The 25,383-nt window shown below is 49.1% G+C and overlaps 1 protein-coding gene across 1 annotated transcript; it reads left to right on the top strand.

Moving 5' to 3' along the window:
- The first annotated feature begins 6,948 nt into the window (after positions 1 to 6,948).
- LOC131056720 (ATP synthase subunit alpha, mitochondrial-like) lies at positions 6,949 to 10,238 on the top strand. The gene has a single exon (XM_057990978.2). The coding sequence runs from the start codon at positions 8,594 to 8,596 to the stop codon at positions 10,076 to 10,078; it is 1,485 nt and encodes a 494-aa protein (XP_057846961.2). The 5' UTR covers positions 6,949 to 8,593; the 3' UTR covers positions 10,079 to 10,238.
- The last annotated feature ends 15,145 nt before the right edge of the window (positions 10,239 to 25,383 follow it).

The raw sequence follows: 25,383 nt of genomic DNA, 5'->3' as shown, positions 1-25,383 counted from the left end.
CCAGATAGCTCGCACAGTATCAATATTGCTCACGCATGTACCAGAGAGCTAGCCCATAGAATAGTAGGGCAAAAGCATTATGCGATATAATTCACACTCTCATACAAAATGACCAAAGCATCATAAATATCCTTCGTCGTATTCTTCTCTGTAATATGAGGGATCAAGTTATCCTTCACCAAATAAAGGACGATATGCTTCACTCCGACTTCTTAGTATGTTTTGCTAACTTGGGATTAGTGGGAGGTGTGAGCCCCTTATCCACAATATACCACAGTTCAACTTCCTCCAAGAGATCCTGCAACCTGCACTTCCACATTACAAAGTTGGTAGCGCCCTCCAACATGTGAAACTCTCGAACACTGAAACTGGCCATTGTTGCAAACCCTCAAAGCACACTTGAACAAACAAATCAACCTCAAAATAAATCAGATCTGCAACCTATCCCAAGTTAAGATCACCTATATCAGGTCAATAGAAACCTTCCAATCACTGGAAGATCCTAGGCATCTCACCCAACAACTTATCATAGGGCCACACGCCAATCATTGGCACAAATTTGCTTCAACCACTTAAGCTTGGGCATCACACCCACCTTTAGTACAAGTAATGCAACATTTCAAGCTAGATTCTGATCTTGGGAACCAACTATACATAAATAAAGGAAGGGCCAAACGAATAGTTGTTTGTCGCATCATTTAACTTCTCCGAATAGCAAGCAGTAGAGGCCGGCTAACGGAACTATATTCTATCCCTCTCTCTCTATCTATCTCTCCAGGGATTCGGAAATCCGGGCCACCCAACCAGATTCACTAGTCTGTATCATTCTTTATAGGCCCCTAGATCAATAGGCGTTCATCTCCCGGCATTGATGGGGCTAACATTGATAGATCCTATAGATCGGTAGTTCTCAACCATCAATAGGTCTTCCCCCTTGGGCCAAGGTGAGCAAATTGGGCATAGTATAGTGCACTCCCGCTGCTGTCTATAAGCCGCTGTCCATAGATAGATAGTAATGTGGTGCCTATTCATGTATGGCCAATTCAACGCCGAACTATTCCGCTTCACCACTACTCCAAGCGACGTGTAATAATAACGGGTGAATCAGCTCGCTTCCTCCTCCTAACGGGTGAGCCAGCTTAACGCTTCCTATTATTTCAAAAGGAGGCCGGTTGCAGTGCCAATTATCCATTCATGAGGCGGCATACCCCCATCCATTCATGAGGCATACCGGGTGCAATGCGTACCCCCATCCATTCATGAGGCGGCATACCCCCCCAAATTATCCTCCATTCATGAGTCCCCAACTCAATATTCCAGAAGCCACGAATAATCTCATAGATTCTATAATAGAATAGATTCTATAATAGAATAGGGCTCCTATTGGTTGAGATGACCAACCGGCGGTTGCTTGCTGAGGTACCCTGGGCCCTTTCTATTATTTAGAATAGTAGTAGTAGGGGCCTTAGAATAGTAGGGGTTGGGTGGGAGTTAGTAGTTCCGGAACTAGACCACATAGAATTGTAGGGGCCTCCCACTGCACCGGAACTTTACCACAGAGAATTGTATGGGAATAATAGAATAATAGGGCACCCAGATTCTATACGTAACATGCCCCCGGGCCATAGAATAGGGCGGGGCCCACCCACCCGTTCCCGGAACTATACTATCCCCTCCCACCCAATTCAAATAGAGAACGGTACAAGCACTACCAACAGCTTCAGTTGCAGCTGATCCGGTGGGAATAAGCCCTACTATTCTAAGGGAGTTATGGGATCTGGAAATGGATCTGCGCACGGTTATGCAAGGTAATGGTCCCAATCCATGTAGGTACCCGTCCCCACCCCCGCCTGTTGGGTGGGGCCAATGCGGTTCATAGAGGGGATCGCTCCGTACACGACCGGGAGAATTCTAGAACTATTCTATCTAGATAGATAGATAGATAGATAGATAGTTGTTGTTCCCTACAATTCTATGCCTACTATTCTCAAAAAGGGGAGGGAGGCTAGCTCCGGTTCAATCAGCAGGAAGGGCTTGTGTTTAGGAATGAGAAGTCGAGTCATCGCATGAAACCGGAACGAAGAATGCTGGAGTTGAGTCACAATCATCTCGAAGTCAGCCCCCGAGATTGCTTCATATTCTTCCACTTTACTCCTGCGGAGATCCTTGATCCGATCAATTAGAAGCGGCAACAGCATAGAGCTGCCGCCACCAATACAGATTTGCCCATAGAATAGTAGGGGACTATCGACCAGACTCGAATTGGAATTGAAACCCGGGCGGAAGAAAAGCGGAAAGTGAATGAGAAATACAAGCTCTTCTGGAGCACTGCCCGAGGAACGAAGGTGTGAAAGGGACCCGAGAGCAACAAAGAGGGAGAGTCATGGCGATAAAGTATTCTTTCCGTATCTTCGGGTGGGGCAACACGGCCAATAGAGTTTGGTCGGATCGAGAAACGATAGTTGCTGCTCCTCGGAATAACCTTCCCATAACCCTCACTAGCTATAGTCCCAGATGGCCACACTAGAGTTGCCCGTTCTAGCCATTTCTAAACTACTTATTTCCCCCTAACCTAGATAGTGATTGGAGTGTCCATCCCATCCTATTCAACTAATCCGAGGGAGGGAGGCAGGTCCAGCAGAGGGGAGGCCCAAGCCCAAGAACTTCCTATCTCAGCTTCAGAGCGGGCACGCTGTACCTTAACTCAAAATACAGGACCGGGAGGAAGGAGCTAGATGCCGTTGAGGACTGAGGAGGGGGGGTGGGAAGGCAACTGTTCAATCTATCCATCCGGAGCAAGAAAGAAAATAAAAGCATGCTCAACTATCTGGCGTTTCGGAAGTATTGATTTGAAGCCCGGTAGTGCGATCCCGGTAGATTGTTTTATCTGAGCCTCCTTCCTGCCCATGTCAATAACGAGGTTCCAAATGCAAGCCCAGAGAACAAAAAGGTAGGATTATTCTCGTCCTTCACCCCTGCATGCATGCACGGTTGGGCATCCTGAACTTCCATCTGCCCTGTTCACCTGGACAACTTTCTTTCTTTGCATCCATCCACCCCCTACTATTCTAAGGAGTTGGTTCACTGGACTTGGGCTCACTGGAGTACTTGACCCCCGCAGAACCGGTAGGAGCCTTCACAAATACAGGACCGAGGGAGTAGACAATAGGACAGCCAAACCGCCTATAGAAGAGTAGGGGGTTCTCAGAGGTTGACGTTGAGGACAATCTATAGCCATCGGATAGGTCGAGTAATAAGGAACTCAGGGAGGTAGTTCCGGGTTAGTTAGGGAGGTAAGCAGGGAGTGAAGGATGGGGCGTTGAATTGAGCCAATGAGCAGGTCCCTTCCCACACCCCCAGGTTGAAATGAGCAGGCAGGCAGGTTGAAATGAGCAGGCAGGTTGAGCCAATGAGACCCCCCGATAGGCCCATAGAATAGTAGGGGCTAGCCCGTAGCAGGGAGTTCTAGCCCAGGTTCGACGTTATAGCCCGAATTCCCTACTATTCTATGGGGGTTGGGGGAGGCAGGGAACGAGGAGCTGGGAAAGCAACTGGATCAAGCCCCTAGAAATTGTAGGGCTGTAGAACCGGTAACTATAGTTCGATCCATCTAATCCTCGCATGGGAAGAGATACACCCCCTAACCGAGAATGTGCCATCCTTTACCACCGGCTGTAGTGAGATTGTTCCCGGTAGTTATCTAGAATTCCAGCTAGCTCTCCCTCACTATGATGCTCTCCCTCAACTAACTAATCTAGCTTTTTCGAAGGATTGTTCGGAGGGAAGGTCGGAAGGAATTCGAAAGCATGCTCCTTCACAATCAGCATGCTCCTTCACAAGGGCACAGTAGAAAACTTTGGATGCGAGAAGGATGGATTCGTCGGATGGATTCGTCTCTCCGCCTCGACGATTCGTCGGATGGATTCGTCTATCATTCGTCTCTCTTAGATTCGTCTCTCTTAGAGCCTATTACGTATAGAATCTGGCCCCAGCCGCCCCCCGGGAGGTATATTATCGTAGGGGCGGGGGGAGGGAATAGTTGTTGAATAGTAGGGGGTTCAGATTCTATACGTAACATGCCCCCGGGGGGAGAAAGGGATAGAGCTGGCCAGATCTAGCTTCGGTTGGAGCAGAGCCGGCCTAACATCAACATCTATAGGGGTTGGGTGGGATTGTGAATGGCTGGCGTGACCGAAACCCAGTTGATCCTTCCCCACTAGAGCCATCCATATAGATCTATAGGGAGGCCCGACTGACTCTGGCTGGATCTGAGCATCCAACTGTCTCAGTCCCGCAGATACTCTTTACGGCGGCGTATGTATATAGTCTAGTCCGGTTTCACGATCGGACAACTAGATATGTAGCCCACATCACAATCACAGCGATTAGAGGACCACTTTTTTACACTACCACTTTCTACCACTTCTTCCATTCCATCATGGGGTGGGGTAGGAATGGTCTATGGAGAGGACCACTTCCGCTTTCACATTGCCACGACCACCTCCATCGCATCGAGGTCGGAGTGGATAAATTAATCTTTCGCGGGCAGATGCATCCTACAGTACGCTACTCTCTTCATTCAATATCGCTCGCACACACGGGATCACACACCATCTCTCATCTATGGATGGATAGTAGTTATGATTCCATCCTATATCTCCACATATAGTCGTGTCGTGATGCATGAGGGCCTCGACCTCTATGTATGACCGAACATTAGATAGGGGCTCCTCTTCCAAGGGGTATATCCATCTGGAGGCCCTATCTCATTTAGATATGGGCGCTAGACCAGTTGTGAGGCGCCCTACCAGTTGTTAATCCATACACCAGTTGGCGTCCTACCAGCATTAAGTCGTCCTACGGCCCTATGGGCGACCAGTCTGAAATCTATATACCGGTCCTACTCTCTAGTCTATATACTAGTAGGAAGGAAGACCAGGAAGTTAATCTACCAATGCTAAGTATTTCTACTTGTAAGGCGACTCCCCGAATAGATGGAGGCGTCCTACCAGTTAGGGACGGGGGGGCAGTCATGTCTGCGAGAAAAATGATCAATTGATCGATGGTTTATTAGGGCCCCTACTATTCTATGCGAGTTTGGTCACTTTGCTTAAGGGCCTAGGGAGGTTTAGATAGTTTATTCGGCATGTATGAAACTTTTGGGAGGCATGTGTAGTATAGAATCTGGCGCCCCTATTTTGAACTAAACCATAGTGCATTCTGGCAGCATTCCAAACGGACGCAGATTAGGGGATTCCGAACACTGGTCTACCACTCACCGGTCTACCACCGAGCCCTATATTCTCTATGGCGGTTTACCACTCACCGGTCCCATATATAGATAGGGGCACCACTGAGAACACCGGCCGAAGAGAGACTTATAGGCTTTCGGATCGGATATAGAGTTGTCCTCCAATAGGGCTGTAGGTGGAAGTGCCCCCACCCCATAGAAAGATTTAGATTTAGATAGGGGTCCTCGCCCTCCAGATAGATAGGCAGGCACTCGATCGATAGATAGATCGAGGGACTCAACCGACACCGACTATATACACTTCATTTATACGCTCACTCGACCGATGACTAGTCCCGTCGGCACCCTCTATATACCTCACCCAATATCCCATCCCAACCATATAACTATAGATAGATAGTCGCCCTCCAGATATATAGGCAGTCGAGTGCCGACTAGACTATGGATACGGGGAGAGAATTGTGCCCCATATACAGCATAAGATAGGGGCCCGGTCGCCATCTCTATCTATATAGGGTGCTTCATATTATATACGTGATAAAGCAGACTGGGGGTGGGTGGCCCTCTATTCTATTGTTGGGGCCGGGGAAGCAGGGTGGGAATAGAAGGTTGTGCTCGAATCGATCTCTGTTTTTTATAGAGGCGGTGCTTACAAAGAGCCCTACTATTCTAAAGGGAGGTTGGCGTATGAATCCCTACCATTAAAAACACCGATCAATAGGTCGCCAATGATGCTGCTTCGCCTTAGAATAGTAGGGGGGAACTCTCAATTGGTGTTATGCCAGACATGTCTAGTAATCCACCGTGGTAGGAGTTCGGCAGTAATGCCAGAATGCAGTAATCACCGCCGCCCCCTACTATTCTATGGGCAAGGATTGACTGCTGCTACTAGGGCCCTACCCCCACCCCCCGCCAAAGGATTGATTTCAGGGATTGACCACTATCTCCAGCTACCACTATCCTCCACTATCAAACACCTAGGCCTGAAATGAACCGTAAGTGGTCACCACCCCTACTATTCTAATGGGGGTCACGTCACGGATAGAGAAAGGCCGGTCACCACTTCCAGATTGAAGAATCGGTGTAGAATATTGAATACACCATTATGCTTCCAGATCGGAGCGAAGAAGAGAGATAGAGCCGACTGATCAATAGGTCCAAGAGAGATAGAGCCGACTGATCGATAGGCCCAAGAGAGATAGAGCCGACATCTATGCCTTCTCGAATACGCCCTACTATTCTAAAGGGACCACCCAGATATAGATAGGGCACGGATACGGTGCACTTCTTTCTCGAATATGGTCTTCCAAATGGAGCAAGGATCTTCTTGAATTGAATACACCCACTTCTTTATCGAATACGGGAATACGGTCTTGAATACGGGAATACGGTTTTCCACTTGGGTGAATGATCGGTGGTAACCCGCACATAATATGACTAACATTCATCCATCCATCCATATTACGTTAATATGACTAACATTCATCCATATCACATACATAATATGACTACTCTTTATCCCTATCCCCATCTCGCCATACTACATACATAATATGACTACTCTCTATCCCCTTCTCGCGACTTGAAGTCAACCAGCGACTTGATGAAGAGCCGATTTTCATAGATTCGCAGTCATGGCCCTATGGATGATAAGGCATATTATGTATATAATAGATAAACAACTAGATTCCATAATAGAGAGACTTATAGATACCTTCGAGCCTTATCATCCATAGGGCTTCGATGGAGATAGCTGCTTCGGGAATGGCTTTATATGTTAGTTCGACTAGCCGTTAGCGGTCCATAGAATAGTGGGGCCTCGTGCGCTCCCATATCTATAGAGGGGGTCTTCATGCGCATAACCTGTAGTCCCACAGCCTCCACCCACCCCTAGGGCGAGCGCTAACATGCTCCCTCAAATCCCGATGAACCACCCCGTGATTTCATAAAGGGCCGGGTGTGCATGCATGGGGGCCCCTACTATTCTAAGGGTAGTGGTGGGGGGGAATTATAGACATAGATGTTGATCCGGTTGTTTCACTAGTTTCATATCTCGCATTTGATCCGGTTGATCCAGCCCTACTCTTCTAAAGGGAACCAGTCCCATAGCGAGATCCATACCCATAGCCACCTTCTGGTGATCCAGGTTCTCACTTTCGAGATCTAGACCCATAGCCAGCATATCTAGTAGCAGAGACAGGGATAGAGGCAGAACCAGTAGTTTCAGTTCCTGATCGATACCCAGTCCTTTCTATAGATCCATCACCTTTTGCAGCATCACAACCAGCAGCTGAGGTAGCCTATATCGCAAAGGCAAAGCCCGTTGATCCAGTGCTTGATCAAGCTGTTGATCCAGCCCTCTGGGGATGCACCCGTCGAAAGAGAAGCATGGGTAGCACCAGCAGCAACAGCATCGTATATAGTATCTGATCCAACAGCAGCTGTAGCACCAGTAGCAGTAGCAGTTCCAAAGCCATATCCCGTAGCTTCCCTTAGCACGGTTCCACCAACAGCACGAGATCCAGCACCTATAACAGAACCTATAGACCCAGGTGACCCAGTTCCAGATCCTGTTCTATATCAAGAGCCGGATCCAGCTTATCCACTACCATCTAGAACAGCAGCAGAGACAGTAGCATACGCAGAGTTCCTAGTTCCAGGTCCATCCATTGAAGCACCAATAATAGCACTTGTTTCAGCACCACCCGCCAACATAGAGAAGAGAGGGCGTGCCTGTAGCTTACCCAGTAGAAGACCCAGCAGCATAGTTCATCGGGAGTATAAGTAGCTAGAGAAGCAGCTTTAATAAGTTGATCCAGCTTGGGCGATGATTCTGATCTTGATCCGGGGGTAGGGCATGAATGTTACGTATAGAATCTCGAGCTCCGGGGTCTTCACGCATATGTATCAACTCTTCTTTTGGAACCATAGCTGCAAGAAGTCATCAGTTCAAAGCTCGCCTTCCTTCTCGACTAACGTGGCGCCGCCCCTAACTTTTGAGAACCAACTCCTAGTTCCCCGTTCCCGAAATGTTGATTAATTGTATTGATGATTTGGGAATTTGTTCATTCCGGGGGCACCCGACATGGCATTTCCACGATTGCATAACATTCCCTCCCGGTCGTCGCCGCCTTCGCCGTCGCCATTCCCAGCCTTGGTAGAAGTGGGTAGCGGCACTGGGTGGACGGTCTATCCGCTTGAGCATCAATCTATTGTGCGGGAAGGGAGTTAGCCGGTTACAGTACTTCCGGTGTCGGCCTTCCTTGCTAGATTTTATTGCCTTGTATTTTTTTGAAACTATTAGAACAGAACACGGAACTCACTACTCCATCAGAAAACAAAATGACCAACTATAGGACCGATCTAAAGGTTGATGAGATCGGTCGAGTGGTCTCAGTCGGAGATGGGATTGCACGTGTCTATGGATTGAACGAGATTCAAGCTGGGGAAATGGTCGAATTTGCCAGCGGTGTGAAAGGAATAGCGTTGAATCTTGAGAATGAGAATGTAGGTATCGTCGTATCCGGTAACGACGTTGCCATAAAAGAAGGAGATTTGGTCAAGCGGACTGGATCTATTGTGGATGTCCCCGTGGGAAAGGCCCTGCCAGGTCGTGTGGTGGATGCGTTGGGAGTACCTATTGATGGAAAAGGGGCACTACAGGTCGATGAGGGCGCCGCCGAACGAAGACGTGTCGAAGCGAAAGCCCCAGGGATTATCGAACGTAAATCCGTGCACGAACCTCTGCAAACAGGGTTAAAAGCGGTGGATAGCCTGGTTCCTATAGGCCGTGGTCAACGAGAACTGATCATTGGAGACCGGCAAACTGGGAAAACCGCTATAGCTATTGATATCATATCAAACCAGAAGCGCTCCCACCGTAGTTCGGGCACCTCTGATAGTGTGTATCGCGTCCATGTAGCGATTGGGCAAAAACGCTCGACCGTGGCCCAATTGGTTCAAATTCTCCCGGAAGCGGATGCGTTGGAGTATTCCGTAATCAATGCAGCCACCGCTTCGGATCCTGCTCCTCCGCAATTTCTGGCCCCATATTCCGGGTGTGCCATGGGAGAATATTCTCGTGATAATGGAATGCACGCATTAATCATCTATGATGATCCGAGTAAACAGGCGGTGGCGTATCGACAAATGTCATTATCGCTTCGCCGCCCACCAGGCCGTGAGGCTTTCCCAGGGGATGTTTTCTATTCGCACTCCCGTCTATCGGAAAGAGCCGCAAAACGATCGGACCAGACAGGTGCGGGTAGCTTGACCGCGTTACCCGTAATCGAAACACAAGCTGGAGACGTGTCGGCCTATATCCCTACCAATGTGATCCCCATTACAGATGGACAGATTTGTCTGGAAACAGAGCTCTTCCATCGCGGAATTAGACCGGCTATTAACGTTGGCTTACCCGTCAGTCGCGTTGGGTCCGCCGCTCAGTTGAAAGCTATGAAACAAGTACGCGGTAGTTCAAAACCCGAATCGGCGCAATACCGTGAAGTGGCCGCCTTTGCTCAATCCGGGTCAGACCTTGATGCTGCGACTCAGGCACTATCAAATAGAGGTGCTAGGCTCACAGAAGTTCCGAAACAACCGCAATATCCACCACCTCCTATTGAAAAACAAATCCTAGTTCCCCATGCTGCTGTGAGAGGGTTCTGTGATCGAATGCCACTCATACAAATCTCACAATATGAAAGAGCCATTTTAAGCGGTATAGAGCAACAACCCGAATTGCTACACGGCATTATGGAAGAGGGGAAGTTAACCGACGAAATAGAGAGGAAATTGAATACTTTTTCAAAGGACATTTCGTTATGAAAGGATACTAATGGATAGCATCTTCATAACTAAGGAGCCACCCACAAACAAATTGGGAAGTATTATGACGAAAAATGGATAGCATCTTCATAACTAAGGAGCCACCCACAAACAAATTGGGAAGTCTTATGAAGAAATTCATGGACAGCAAAAAAAAGAACCCATCGGAAAATGCGGTCACAGCACGAAAACCCACCTATAAGTAATGCGGTGACAGCAGAGAGATAACCATGCATAGCATGGATATAAACCCACCGGTTATCTCTTGACCTATCTCTTATGCATCTCTATGCAGCCCGAGATTTCTTTCTATGCAGATGAACCCTCTCCTCTTAATGGCATCAGTCAATTTATAAGCCCGCTATTTGAAGCTAGAATAAGGAATTCTAGTTAGGGGTTGGGTGTTAATTAATAAGTAAATAACTATACCCCCAACTATAGTTGGGGGGGTGGGAGGCCGATTGGGAAGCAGGGTGGGCTAGAGTGAAACCTCTAGCGTCATTCTAGCAGGCGTCATTAATTTGGCGTACATTAATGCCGGGGTGGGACGTTCAGTTTCATAATAGAATAATAGGGCTCGATTCTATACGTAACATGCCAACACGATAATCACCCCCCACCCCCCCCCCCCGGCCCCCCCTATAGTTTAGTTGATGTCTAGTCCCTCGCATTTTTGCTTGCAGTCTGGCCCCCGCTATCCATCCCAAGCATAGATGGGTTGAGTTGGCGAGTCGCCCAACCCTCCACTCTAGATGCACCTAACCTGTAATGGAATAGAGCGCATGAATCTAGTTATAGAAGTTCTAGAGATGAGGCCCTGCTTACCCAATTCTCGTTTCACGCCGACTCTCCTCCTCCAATCCATAGATAGAACTCCCTATCTATCTATATAGACTGAACTGTCTATATAGAAGGAAGGAAGGCGGTCGACCCCCTCTATATAGACTATGGGGTTATTGATAAAGAAGAGTATTGTTCGCGGCTCGGTCACTACTGTATCCCGCCCCTGCCCCTGCATTTAGGCTATGCTATGGAGCTTTCTCTATCTACGTTGGGATTGTAGAAATCGAAATAATAGCCTTTCTAAAATAGGGGAATTGGGGGAATCATAATTCCCGACATGGGGCAGGCAGTTTCTCCCGGTAACCAACCCCAACATAGCAAGCATTAGCATATCTGTCTGGAGCTAAAGCGAACATCGAACACTGAACAACTATGGCCCCGAACCTTCATCTCCCACCCAACCCAACTTTTCGTTCCACCCACCCTGGGCTATTGTCGGGGGGGCACATGTACATATTGATTCCATTGGACTAAGATAGCCCCATCATCATTCACCATCGCCATCTCCCATCTATATAGATCAACCAAAACCTAAAAGTACACCCAGATGCTCTGCCGACTACCGACTACCAACTACCGACCACTGACTATATATATATATATACCGTCACTATATGGGATAGGCACCCCTAGCATACATATGAATGAAACGAGGGCGGTGGGGAATCTTCACTATAGATGGGTGATAGGTCTCGCCCCCCAGATAAAGATAGAGATAGAGGTATAGGAGCGGGGGTGCCCCATCCCATATATTCGGTTCTAGTTCAGACCTCGGCCTCCCGAGAGAAAGAACTATAAGAGATAAGATATAGGGGTTGGTCGAGGAACTATAGTTGCCATATGGATATCATCGGTCTATCCTTCGATCAGTAGGTGTTTGTACTAACGGTAGAGAGAGAGCGGAGCTTCGTTCTGACCGATAGTCCATGGTGCTCAGCTCAGCGATAGAGAGAGAAGACAGGTGCCAATAATAGTTCTGAGCGGCCATATTTCTATCAGTTGCTCGTCAACAATACAGGGGTAGGGCGTGAGGGGAGAGGATTAGTGTAGTGGGCGGTGGGCCCCGGGGGGCCTGCCTTATATCGAGTGCTTGTCCTTGAGCCCACCGGCGAACGATGGCGGCAGGCCAACTATCTATCTCTAGCCAACTATCCATCCATCTATCTCCATATAGAGTCGAGAGTCGGCACCCCTATATCTCCCCCGCCCAACTACCTCTATCTCGGGCCCCCTCTCTAATCTAATATATATATATATGGGGTGGGGGGGGCCCCCGGCTGCTAATATAGTTAGATATAGCCCCCCCACCCGGGCCATAGAATAGTAGGGGCCTAGGGAAACTGCCTGCCATTTTGAACCGCCGGTGGACCCTTTTTCAAACAAAGTGGACCCCCTGAGGTATTTCACCTCATTTGAGCCACCCAAAAAATCCAGTTTATTACCGCCCCCCCGGCTGCAACCTCCCCCATATAATAGTAGGGGCCCGGTTCGGCCCTCTATTCTATTGTTGGTTTATTTAGGCCCCGAAAATACCCTAACTATGGTAAGGCAAAAACCCCTCAAATATCGCCCGCCCCCAAACCACACCCCCTTTCAATCCCGACTGAGACTATAGTGATGCAGTCCATTCCCGACCGACGACTAATAGTTGTTGTTGCCTAGTCTCATAGTGATGCAGTCCATACTATGTACGTCACATGAGTGAGCTATATAGTTGCCCGCCCCTCTATCCCTCTTCCCACATACGGAGCAGCCTTCCAACCCCCACCTGCCCCTCTCCCAAAGCCAATACGATGGGACGGAACAGTAGCTCTCTCAACCGGGCAGAGCAGGTATGCCACGACTTCCCGCTCCCCTAGAGTAGGTAGGTTAGGTAGGTAGGAGACTCGGTTCCACCTTTCTCTGATGATATAGTAGGCTAGGCCGTCGTTCTCTACTCTAGTAGAGAGTAGAGCATAGTATAGTAGAGTATACCCCGGAGGACCGACTTGACTAGACTAGAGTTCAGATAGTTGGTTCCGGTCCAGACCCAACTGAACTGGGTATCGATCGGTCTAAATATATGGTATCGCCTTATCCCCATATAGATAGTTCAGGGCAAACTATTCCCGAAGCTATCGTCTCGGCCTGGATGGTTCCTAGGGAGGGGAAGGAGGGGCCCCTCCCCACCCCCATACTTAGACAAACTTGACTCGATATAGTGAACGTGGAGGGGATATATCTGTGAACTGTATTGTGTCTATATAGTGCCCACAGCCCCAGGGGATATAGATCTATAGAGATAGGAGAGGAGCCCCTACCCCTGCCCCTGTATATAGGCTAGGCTAGGCTAGGCTCGGAAGGATAGGATAGAGTCTAGACTCTCGCTCTGAGATTACCCTCCTACTCGAGGCGAGGGCCTACGCCTACTATTCCATTCCATATATCCATATAGTTCTAGTCTAGCCAGCTCTATAGACGTAGACGGATGAATCCCCCCCAGTTAGTTCAGTTCAGGGCAACGGAAGGCTCCTCCCTCTCCCGGAGTGGAGGTTGGACGGAAACCCGCCTACTCCAGGAAAACCCTCATCCTTAGAAGCCTGTAGTTTCTTTAGGCCCTCGCCCCTACTACTAGCACTGGCCCTTACTATTTGCACTAGCCCCTACCGCTAGCCCCTCCCCCTCCACTGGCCCTTCCACTAGCACTGGCCCCTCCCCCTACCACCTACTCTTGCCCCATCCGCTCCCCCTACCACTAGCCCCTACACTAGCACTGGCCCCTAGCCCACCTTGCATGTTACGTAGATACCGTACCGACAACACGGATCGAGGAGTACTGACTAGCCCTGCATTCATTCTTTCTGGACCGGCCCAACCCCCCCATTATAGAGAGGTGCTCTCTTGTAGGCCAACCCCAGGCCGGTGGTGGCGAACTGAGTACTCACTTTTGAAAAACTTGGTTATAAACCACCGGATCACAAGGAAAAGCGCCGGTGGTGGGGAACGCTGTGGGCCCTCCCGGGAGGTTATGACTCTCCTGAACGATAGTGCCAGACCTTTTCTATTATTATTCCTCCCACCCACGCGTTGGGTGGAAATAGGGGGCCGGGCAACTATATATAGTCCTCCCACCCGGGCACCTTAAACGTTCCCACCCACCCGGCTATAGTTGGCCCCCCCGGGAGGTAGATAACGTTTAAGGTGCCCGGGAGGGTGGCAGGGGTGGGTGGGTGGATAGCCTAAGGGCGGTAGATTAGCCAGGGAACCACTTGCCGTTGCAACCGGGGTGGGAGGAGAACTACGTTGGGTGGGAGGAGCCCCTCTTTTCTATTATTGCTCCCCCGGGGCCCTCCCACCCCTAGGCAATTCTAGTTCCGGGAATCGGGTGGGTGGGAGGAGAGGCTGCGGAGGGCGCCCCCCTTTATATAGTTGTTTGGAGAGTACGGCTACTGATAATATGATGAATCCGATTCCCCCTATAGAATAGATAGTAGGGCACCCGAGGAACCACCCAATTCCCCTGGGGGCCACCGCCCAGTTATCAGTTCTTCCAGATCGAGGGAGCCCACTACCACGCCCACTACCACTAATACAAATATAGTAGTAGTGGGGGGGGGGCCCGACAACCACCGGGCGAATAGTAGGGGCCCCCCCCGCCCGGGGCCAGCCCCTTCTACCATATATTGTGGCTATAGGGAGGGAGAGCAATTGAATATGGAAAGGGAGTTATTCCGGAAGGGGAGAACCGCGAATACATGCCGCTGGTTTAACTAAAGTCAAGATATAGCTAGTCAATAGAATAACTCTGATTGCTCACCTCTGATTGGCGGGCTATCGATCCGACGAGATGGTCGGGGTCGGCAACCGAATAGCCCACCCCCCACCCCGGCTGCGACATATAGTTGCGTTGGGCGACAAACGGGACTAAACCAACTATCTCACACTGCTTAGTGTGTGCTGCGGAACTAGAAACTCTCTCGGATATAAGATCCGACCGGCCGGATGATATTCTTTCTAGTCACCTATCGGCCTATCTATAGTAGGGAACGAGCATCAATTCGAGCGACTCGACCGCTATTGAAAGTGAACTATAATTGGGGCATGCTCCTTGGCCTAATCTCCTTGGTAACATCTCCATCATGAACTAAATGACATCAACTCCATGACGGATCATGTTTGGTAACATCTCCATCATGTCCCTGTCAAATGGACGCATCCATCGATATTCCTTCTAGAATATCCCCAGCTTTCTCCAGCTTGGGTCTAGGCCATCTCCTCTCCCCCGGGGTGGGGGGGAATGGTGCGGGAGAGCGCATAAATGACCTCCGGACCCAGTTGTATAGATAGGGGCAATCAATAGGTCGAGTGGTATTTATCACTCAACTACTCTGATCGAGCCGGGAGGAGGGGCTGAAACATCCGACAGATCGAGCCCTACCTACATAACTGGGTCGGACATGCCTCAACCGGCATTCAGATATCGACCGACCGAGTGGTATTTCCCACTCTCAAAACTCCTTTGATCCATGGCATCCACAACCACCGATCACCATCGGAGCGAACCCTCGGTCCAGGCTGATTAAATGTCCTCAACCTCCGATCCCCGGCCCCCCCACCCCCCCTCTATATAGTTCTACCTCCCGCCAATAAAATAGCTATATTGCCCCCCTGGCCCCCCTATAGTTTAGTTGTTGGTAGGTCTCTGTGTTGGTGGTAGGGTAGATGGTAAGTAGTAGAGTAGGGTAGTTGGCCACCTCCTTCCTTTCCTTTCACCCGCTATTTATCTACAGTCCTTGCCCCCATGCATGCCATGAGGGTGGCCCTACTATTCGCTTTCAGTCGACGATTCTATACGTAACATGCCCCCTAGTTGGCCATAAGAAACTCTAGGCACCCCCCATCATAGTTGTTATTGTAGGGCGGGGCGGGGTAGGGGTAGCCTTCGAGTCCCCTCGACATTCTATGGGCCTGCTAGAGTGACGCCTATTCTTAGCCAGGCAACTAATCTTCCTCCCAGCCCACTAGAACTATAGGCCCTCATCTGAATGGAATGAAGGTGAGGGGGGCGACCACCCACCCTGCCAAAGTTGGCATGTTACGTATAGAATCATCGAGCCCTATTATTCTTAGGCTAGTTCCCCGGCATTAATGGTAGCCTGCTAGAGTGACGGCAAGATTCTATACGTAACATGCCCACCCCTTGCCGAATAGTAGGGGATCTACCTCCCACTGGGCTGGCCTCATGGATCAATCATCCACACCTATCCATCCAATGCCATAGAACGGGGTAGGGGGCCAACATGGCATTAGCCGCCAACTATAGTTGTTCTAGAGTGACTTTAGTTGAAACTCGACTCACGTCACTAATGTGCGTGCGGGGGGAGGTTGCATGAGAGGGTTTATTTCGGTGCTGGCCTAGCCACAAGCATTCCTTGGGGCAGTTCTTCATCATCACCCCGGACTCCCCTATAGTTGAGAAAAGTTTCTTAAACAATAAGTTGGCAAGAGGGGCCAGACTGAGATCCAAATCCATATCCATAGTCCTCAACCGGAAGGATGAGTCATTCCGACGGTTCATCGAGACAATCGAGGAGTATTCCTTCACTTCGGCCGGGCCACTATCTCTCCCACCCACCGTAGGGCTAGTTCTCCCTCCCACCCTGCATAGGGATCAGTTTCTGGTACTACCGGCCCCCCTTAATTAATCAGTCAATCCATAGAATTGTAGGGCGCCCGGGCGGGGGCCCTTGCCGAATAGTAGGGGGCTAGCCCTTCCCCGCCCTCAAATTTGATAGGGGCGGGGGGAGGTAGATTAATTGCGGGAGATATAGTAGGAAGGTAATATATTTGCTTATTCGTTTATTCTAGCAAGCTGATTCCCTTCAAATAGTAGGGCCCCTATGGCACTATTATTCTGGAGGAGGCTATGGGGCTAGCCCTACTATTCTAAGGGGGTGGGAAGGGGCTCGATAGTTGATGGCATTGGTGGGAGGACATAAAGTTCGAACTCTCGGCTTTATTAGCGAATGCGATCAATATTGCTACTCCTTCACCCATTAATCGCTAATCACCGGAACCCCCTACAATTCTACGGGCTTATTCGTTAGGAACGACTCTTCAACCGGAGACCTAGAAGCGTTGCCTAAGCATAAGAAGCTGCCAGGCTTCACGGTCACATTGATTGAGTGACTGGCGGGATGCTGGGTCTCGCCGGTAGCTGTCTGAACCATTACTTGGGCCATAGGAGGCGGGAGATATCTGGCGAATGTTCAAATTTCGAGAAAGGCCCCGGGGGCGAACCAATCCAATAATGCCAGGGTAGGAACCCTTCGAACTAGGGGTGGGTGGGGAGCAATAGTTCTAGTCAACAGAAAAGAGCGGCCTACTGGGCCAGTCGAAAGTTAGGAGATAAGCCATCCAGTCATCAAATAATGAGGAGGAGCCCCGTAGGGTTCCGGGGTCGTAACCAGCAAGATATTAATTCTTCGACCTTGTCGGCCGGTGCCCCTACTATTCTATGGGCAACAATTCGAGATAAAGAGTGCGGGTCCCCTACTATTCATTCTATGGGCAGTAGTATTAGCCCTTCAACCAGTAGCCAATAACTTTTCTAGAGGCGGCCCATGAGGGATAGGGCTAACTACCAACCACCAACTTCTAAAGTACCTACCCACCCGAAACCAGAATGAGGAAGTAACCCATCCAATCAGCTAATACCGGAAACAAGAATAGTAGGGCCGTAGTATTGGATATGTTGAAATTACGTCTATATCTCTTTTCGAACCGAAAGCCCCCTTTCACTCGATAGTTTAGTTGCCCGCCGTCTAATCCAAAATGTAGTGCCCCTCAAAGTTAGTCGTCATGAATGAGCAAGTGTGATGCCGGACTATCTATCACGAGAGAACATGGGCAATAGAATCGACCTTTCTACACTGAGGTGAAAGGGATCAGGTCTTTGAAAGCGCCCTTTCACCGCCCCATAGAATTTGAAGGGCGAGGTGAGATAACCTTGCAGTGCAGGGATGGTCACTCCGAGCTCTAAGTGAGAACCGCGCCAAGGTATCAATGGCCAAGGTATCAATGGTGCCAGTACGTCGAGATCGAAGTGGGCTAGGGATAAAGTCAATCAATGGACAGTTGGCTTAGAGAAAGGGTGCGAGAGGGTGGAATGAAGAACAAAGGTCGGATTCAATGGTGTGATATCCGAGGCTATGCGTACCAGATCCTATATAAGCAATCAAGTACTAAGACATACATACCCGGTGTACTCACTCTACCACGTAGGGCGCATGCCCTACTATTCTATGGGCGCGACCTAGCTTTCTTTAGCGACCCTTTAGAATAGTAGGGCACTCCTTTTACTTTGCCTAGCACATACTATGATGAGCTACTCTCACTGGAACATTTTGATTGGCCATTTTGCTTACTAGGGAAGGAACACGCTTGCGAGGGGGGTGGCATATGCATAAGGCCTTCCAATGACCCCATCTTTTCCACTTCGACTACTCAGCATGATAAGAATGGGCTTATATAATCCGCAGTGGGCCTAAGCCTATAACTAGCACTGGATGTCCAATGGGATCTGTAACCAGAACAAGGGATGTTGAGGTATGTTGGTTCTGCTACTCGATCTATAGACGCTTGTTATTAAGAAACTCCGGCCCGGGGCTCTACTGCTGGTGCCTCTGCCCTCGCTACGGGGTCAAATGGTTCCGGAGGATATGAAACCTAGTAGCTTACCCTGGAATCGGATCTGAACCCATAACAATGTTTGGATCTCGATATCGATCTATACCCATTAAACTATACCCAGAGTAAGTGATGCACCGAACGTACCTCCACGATAAAGCATCGCTCCCGACCGGGCCCGAACTATCGCTACATAGTCACCACACCATATTGGTCAGTCCATCATTACGCAATTATCCCTATCATGATCATAATCATAAATCATCGCCCTACTATTCTATGGGCGGTACGACTAGCATCATTCGCTACAGGGACTAGCTCAACAGATTGATCCGGGAGTTATCTCCGTTTGCTCACACCTGGACTTTCCAGATACCGTCGTTTGGGGAGGTCTCGATTCGGGAAACACCTGTTCATTTACGCTCCTCTCTGAACCAGGATAAGTGGTTTGCATGCGCCCTTAGAATAGTAGGGGCTATACTCTGATGCATTCCAGCAAGCACCTGTCGTCCGTCGTTTCGAATAACCACCTTATCTCAATCTCCAACTCGATCTGTCGCTGGGCCAATAAGAACAATGAGTTATGGGCCTGGATCCGAAAAAAGAAGGTCAAGCGCTCTATTGCCTATAACTATGATACATAATCGTTTAAGTTCCTCTGCTACTGACGGCTTAGATGCTTTCTCTGCTGCTAATGGTGCCACCCTGGTGCTGGAACCAGGTCAACCGCAACTGAGGAATCCCTACTATTCTAAGGGGTTAAAACCGGTCCTGCTGCCCCCCTACGGGCCATAATAAGCCGTGTTTGCTCGTGTTTTGATCATTAGCGATACCCCAGCTCGTTTATCAGATCCAATTAGCCGCCCAGTTTCCTCCAGTTTTCGGGGCATAAGAAGAGCAAAGCAGCCGGCGGAGCCAGCATCCGAGCGCGCAGCATCAAAGGCGGCGGATAAAAGTGCATAGACAGTTTACTCTCCCCAGCCAACACACGAGCATATTGGGCGACCAAAAGCCCATCACGCTACAACCTACCGTGATGAAAGAAACCCACAATCGTCGAAGCTAGCACCCGTAACCCCGATGTCGAGATACCGATACAACCACATGCTGCCATTGATGCACCTACCGACTCTTCTCAACCTAACGAGCCCGAACTAAGGCACACCTAGCCCCCTAGCCACCTCATGCCCAGGCCACTGAAACCATCCAAACCGTAGCACATCCAATTAGAGAGCCTACAGTATCAAGAACCAGGTCGATAGCCAGATTCAGAGCCTGTTCGAGACAAAGACCCAATTGGCTAAATAGATCCACCAGAAGCAGAAACAAAGTGAGCAGTCTCACCACCAATGGTTCTGGCGGCCCCCCTATAGCCTCCCATCCACCCCAGTAAAGGGCAGCTGCTTTGGTTGAAGGAGTGGGTAGGAAGCATGTATAAAACACAAATGCCCCGCCCCCCCCATCATAGTTGTTATTGGGCGGGCTATTCTATTGGTAGGGGTAGGGGGAGCCCCTACTAGTCGACTAGGGTGGGGGCTGCCGTTGGCATGTTACGTATAGAATCGATACTAGTCTAGCCCTCTAGTTCCGCCCCTACTATTTGAAGGGCTAGCAGGCTTATGCCATGTTGTGGTGCATAGGGAATAATAGTTGAACAATTCTATAGAATAATCAGCTTGCTAGAATAAGGTAAAATGAAGCGTTTCCCGGGTCAAAGAAGAAGCGTTTCCCTTCAAATAGTAGGGGGCCACTGAAGAGCCTATAGTTTCCACATGAACACCCGTGTTGGCAAATTTCCTATATTCTATACTACACATGCCTACAACTATTATTCCCTCCCACCCGGGAACTAGCCGGGCATGTTACGTATAGAATCGAGAAGAAACTTCTAGAAATCGTCGAACAGCGGTCTAAGCTATCCGCTTCAAAAAAGCGGCGAATGTCAGAAAAATTGCCGCCGCTTATTTGACCATAACCCGATACCCCAGTAGACGCCCACTCCATAACAACACTACTGCTATTAGGCGCCCGAGTCGTTAGGTGCACACTTCGTGACATAAGTCATAGCAAGGCATTCCCGAAGGCCTCTTTGATACAGTTTTTGCTTCCCCGGCATTCGTCTATTGCTTGGGAGTTATGGCTATTTCCTTGGCTGTCTTTATGCACTTATCTCGATCAACTGGCTAGTTACCGAAAGCAGTACTACGAAATTACCCGAGGATCTCCCCGCCACGCCATTATCTTAAAGAAATTAGCTGGAGGGGAATGACCCTGTGGGCTGCCTGGGGAGGTAGGAAACAGGGCCGGAGACGGAAGGTTTTAGCTTCGGTAAACGTACTTTGTTACGTCGAGGACGAATGTACATTCGTGAAAGATCCACCGAGGTTTGATGGTACGACGGATGCTATGAGCTTTATGGCTCTTTTCGAAGAACAGGTTGTGTTTAAGCATTGGGTTGCAGTGTTAGATCTATCTCTGGTTGCAGACACTTTTTGAAAATTTTAGGGTCCGGCTACAGTTCCAACACCAGTACCATGTCACTACAGTGGCAGCACCGACCCATTGGAACATGTGGGTAGTTGTGAAATGCAGTGGATAGCTCAAGCCATTCCAACTCCTCAGCAATGGGTGCATCAATTCATGCACACCTTAGAGCCATTACCGAGGAACTGGGACCGGAATGAGGAAATGCAACAGTGGACGTGCTGTTGGTCACAACTACAGGAAAGGTTCTGCGTTACTTTCCAACTATGCAGGGAGACCATGCATTTTGGTCAAATGGTTCGGCGCACACAGAGTTTACCGCAGACAAAGCATCCATAGTGTCTGATTGTAGGTTATACAGAAGCGCACTCCACAGGGGAGATTCCCGCGGATACAGATCATGAATACATCCCTGCATGCAGGGGTGGATCCTCTTAGGTCGATCCCGCTTCAACATCTGCGGTTTCAGGGGACAGAAGGTTGCAGGGTGGTGCAGGATAAAGGAGGTACAAGCGACCCGATGTATTGCAATCATCCCTTATGCACGTAGCAGATTAATATTGGCACCATGGAGGAACCCAGTTCGCAGTGATAGGTGACTATTGGGATGAGCAGACAGTCGCAAAGATTGTAGGTCTGCTCTATGAGTATGTTGATCTGTTTACCTACAGTTTTGGTTAAATGAAAGGCATGGTCAGTGATATAGGTTATATGAAGATCGAGCTAAAGCCTGGCACCCGACCTATTAAGAAAAGGCCATACAGGATGAACCCCCATTACAAGGAATAGGTTAAACAAGAGGGAGCCTTGAGCAATATAGAACCCCCCACAAGATGTTGGAGGCAGGGTGAATCGGAAGAATTAGATTAGATTAGTCCGATCATTATACAGGGAAAAAATACAGGCGGCATCCGCGTCTGTGTTGACTTTCACGGATTGAATGAGGCCTATGTACATGACCCCTTCCCAATGCCTTTCAGTGATGAGATCCTAGAAAAGTTTGCAGGGAAAAAAGCATATTCATTTACCGATTTGTTTTCCAGGTATCACCAGATCCGGCGGAATAAGATAATAAAAAAACGACCTTTGCTATGGAATGGGGCTCCTATGCTGATGCCTTTTGGCCTAAAGAAGGCCCCTTCGGTATTTGAGAGGGTTTTGGTTGTGGCTTTCTAGGACTAGATCAAAAATTGATGGATGTCTACCTAGATGATTGGACTATATCTAGCATGCTCAAGGACCATGCTGTAAAGCTTTGCTTGATGTTGGACAAGTGTTGGAAATGCAGTTGTCATTCAACATGAAAAAGTGCATAAGATCTTTGTTCGGCGGGGCATATTGTGTGTCAGGAAGTTTTTTTCTTTAGTCCAGCTAAGATCTTTGCATTGTCAATCTGCTAGTGCCAGGCACAGTGTCAGCACTATGGTCCACCTTGGGTCATACGGGCTACTACCGCAGGTTCATCAGGGGATATGCAGAGCTAACAGTGCCAATGGAGGACTTGCTATGCAAAGGGGTCCTAGTTGCATGGTCTTCCGACTGTGAAGCATGTTTTCATTGAGTTGAAACACTGAATGGTCTCTGCGCCCATCTTCATGTTACCTGATTGGGGAAGGACCTTCCATGTGCATGTGGATGCCTCCGGCATCGCGCTGGGTAATGTTTTGGCACAACCAAGGGAGGGCACTCTTGATCATCCGATGTACTTTACGAGCAGGAAACTTTCACGAGCGGAACACAATTACACTACCACGGAGCGTGAAGGGTTGGCAATGGTTACTGCCCTTCAGAAATCCTTCGATTATCTTATTGGCCATCCGTTTAAGTTCTCTACATACCATTCTGCATTGAAATACTTGGTAAATAAGTCAGTACCGGAAGGATGGATTTGTCGATGGTTGTTATTGTTCCAAGAGTTCGACTTCCAGGTGGTGGTGAAAACAGGCAAGAATAACATTGGGCCCGATCACCTCTCATGCGTACATCATGGGGAGGCAAAGGGATAGTCAATGAACTGCCTGATGCCGATCTCTTCCGCGTCGAAGTTGTTCCGGACTTCCTCGCCCTCCAGACAAGCTCTCCAAATTCAAGCGAGCAGTCCCAGGCAATTTTCCTCAATTTGAATGGATATTTGAATTGGGCAGTGAGCGACTTATAAAACCAGGAGCGTTAGGACTTATAACACCGCCTATATATCTAGTCGACACGGTCTTGCACCGCCCTTATTCCCTCGAGAACTGCTTCACAACTGCCCCACCCCAATAGCAGTTATTAGAGTTATCTCCCCAAGCATCTCCTCTTCGTAACTGCTCCATAACTGGCACCATTGAAATAGCAGAAATCGGGGTTATCCCCCCGTCTCCCCTTCGTCACTGCTCGATAATCGTTTCGTTTCCATAGCACCTCTTCAAGGATCTCTATCCCGGTGTCTCCCCTTGATGGCTGCTCTTTCACCACCTCGTCACCATAGCACCAAATCCGGGTCTTACCAACTCATTTCCCCTCGATAGTTGCTCTAGAACTGTTCCATCGCCATAGCACCTCATTATTGAACTAAGTGACTAATGGGATATTTTGATTGGACTGATAAGGACATGGTTACTAGGTCAATATCGCTTTAAAGGCACCTACACTCTGATGAACACTGTGCTTCTCCCCCTCTCCAATAACGGGGATAAAAGGGAAGCCGAGAGCAGGCCGGCAGGTCGTGTCTCGATTTCTCCCCAATAACACTAGTCATAAGTCCCCCGAGTGTGGTCCATCGATCTTGATTCGGGATGTAAAGCCGACTTAGTGATGGGCAGATTAGGATCAATTTAGACATCAGATCAAAATGCGGTAGATCAGGAGGGCGGTTGTCTTTGTCTTCGCCCCCCAAGCCTTGTTCTCTTTATATCTAGTGTTTCTTAAAGCGGCATCGATTCTTAATAGCTCTTTTTCCCCTAGCCCAATTTGAGTAGATAAGGAAAGGCGGTGTTAATAAGAGCGAAAAGAAAGCATAGTTCTGAGGGCTACTCTGCTGGCTAGAGCGGATAATCAAATCACAAACTAGTCTGGCTATACAGGTTACTTACAATACCTATGTGCCCAAGTGTCCGTGCCAATGCCGTGCAGAGCAGCTTACCGTGGTGCCATGACGTGTAATGCAATGCAGAGCAGCGACTGAGCCATATCCCCATGCTGAGAATAATCCGTGCTAAGCAGCCTTCCGAGCCATTCAGTGACGTGCGCTATGACGTATAATGCATAACCACACACCGTGCAATTAAAATGCTGTGCCAAGGCGTTTACGAGTAATGCCAAGAGACGCCATATGGCCGCCTCAGAGCGATTACGGGGCATGCCAAGGCCAATAACGCTTGCGGGGGAAGCTTACGGGTGGTCTTCTTCGTTGCCCTACGGCCGATGATCCGGATCAGAATAACCCGGATCAGTCTGGCTCTTGTATTCGCTACTTGTTGAATAAGGCTCAGGCGAAGTGTAACAAGTTGAACACGTTTAAGCATTGCGGGTATGGTCGCTATCGCATGGCTCGTAAGGTTCGTCGAGAAAGAATAAGGTGTCTCGTAAAATCGTAAGTAGTATCGTGCGACAACTAGAAATGCTACTACTCGATGTGCAACAACCCGGAAGGCTCAGCAGCCCCACCGGAGGTCAACACCCGTGAGACTCACTTTTGGTGTAGCCTTGGGAAAGAGAGTTGGTTCGGAGTTTCTGACAAACCTAAACTCGTTGAATAGCACGGCAGCCACTTTGTGAGGACCCGCACTCCCACTCACTAACCCGAGCTACCGGTTTGTGGTATACCTTCGGTGAGCGACTGCTGATGAGCCATTACACACTACACCGGAAACACACAAATTACCCGAGATTACGCCGAGTGGCTCGCCCAGGTCGTGAAGATCGTAATATTACGATTTGTTTCGATCTCGATTCGTCAAGGCGCAAAAGTATTTCCGTATGTGAAGCAAGTTTATGCTTTACTCTCCGAGAAAGGGTGTGATGCTTGGTTTCTTCGCCCGTCTGTATTCAATCCGTCTTGATGTGAGCGTAAAGGCGTAGCTCTCTCTGCGCTAGTCCTTGGCATCGTATTTTCCTCTCGTCCGGCTTATCTATATTATTAGAGTAAACCGCTTATACAGGCCCGGGGAGCAGAGATCTGTATGGGAATATGTAGACGCCCTCTTGCCCCTGGGGATAGAGGTTTACTTCGCTTATAAAGAGTGGACGTATCTTGGGGATAGGGGCATATTCGAATGATGCGGTCTTCCCCCTCCGTGCCTGTGCGTGCCGATCTATAGTAGTGCCCG

This window comes from Cryptomeria japonica, unplaced genomic scaffold (assembly GCF_030272615.1).
Source record: "Cryptomeria japonica unplaced genomic scaffold, Sugi_1.0 HiC_scaffold_456, whole genome shotgun sequence".
In the NCBI taxonomy this organism is placed as follows: Eukaryota; Viridiplantae; Streptophyta; class Pinopsida; order Cupressales; family Cupressaceae; genus Cryptomeria; species Cryptomeria japonica.
Note: the sequence above shows the minus strand (reverse complement) of the source record. Positions and strands in the feature narration are given on the sequence as shown.

Coding starts and splice junctions, on each gene's coding strand:
- LOC131056720 (XM_057990978.2), top strand. CDS start 8,594: ATGACCAACTATAGGACCGATCTAAAGGTTGATGAGATCGGTCGAGTG.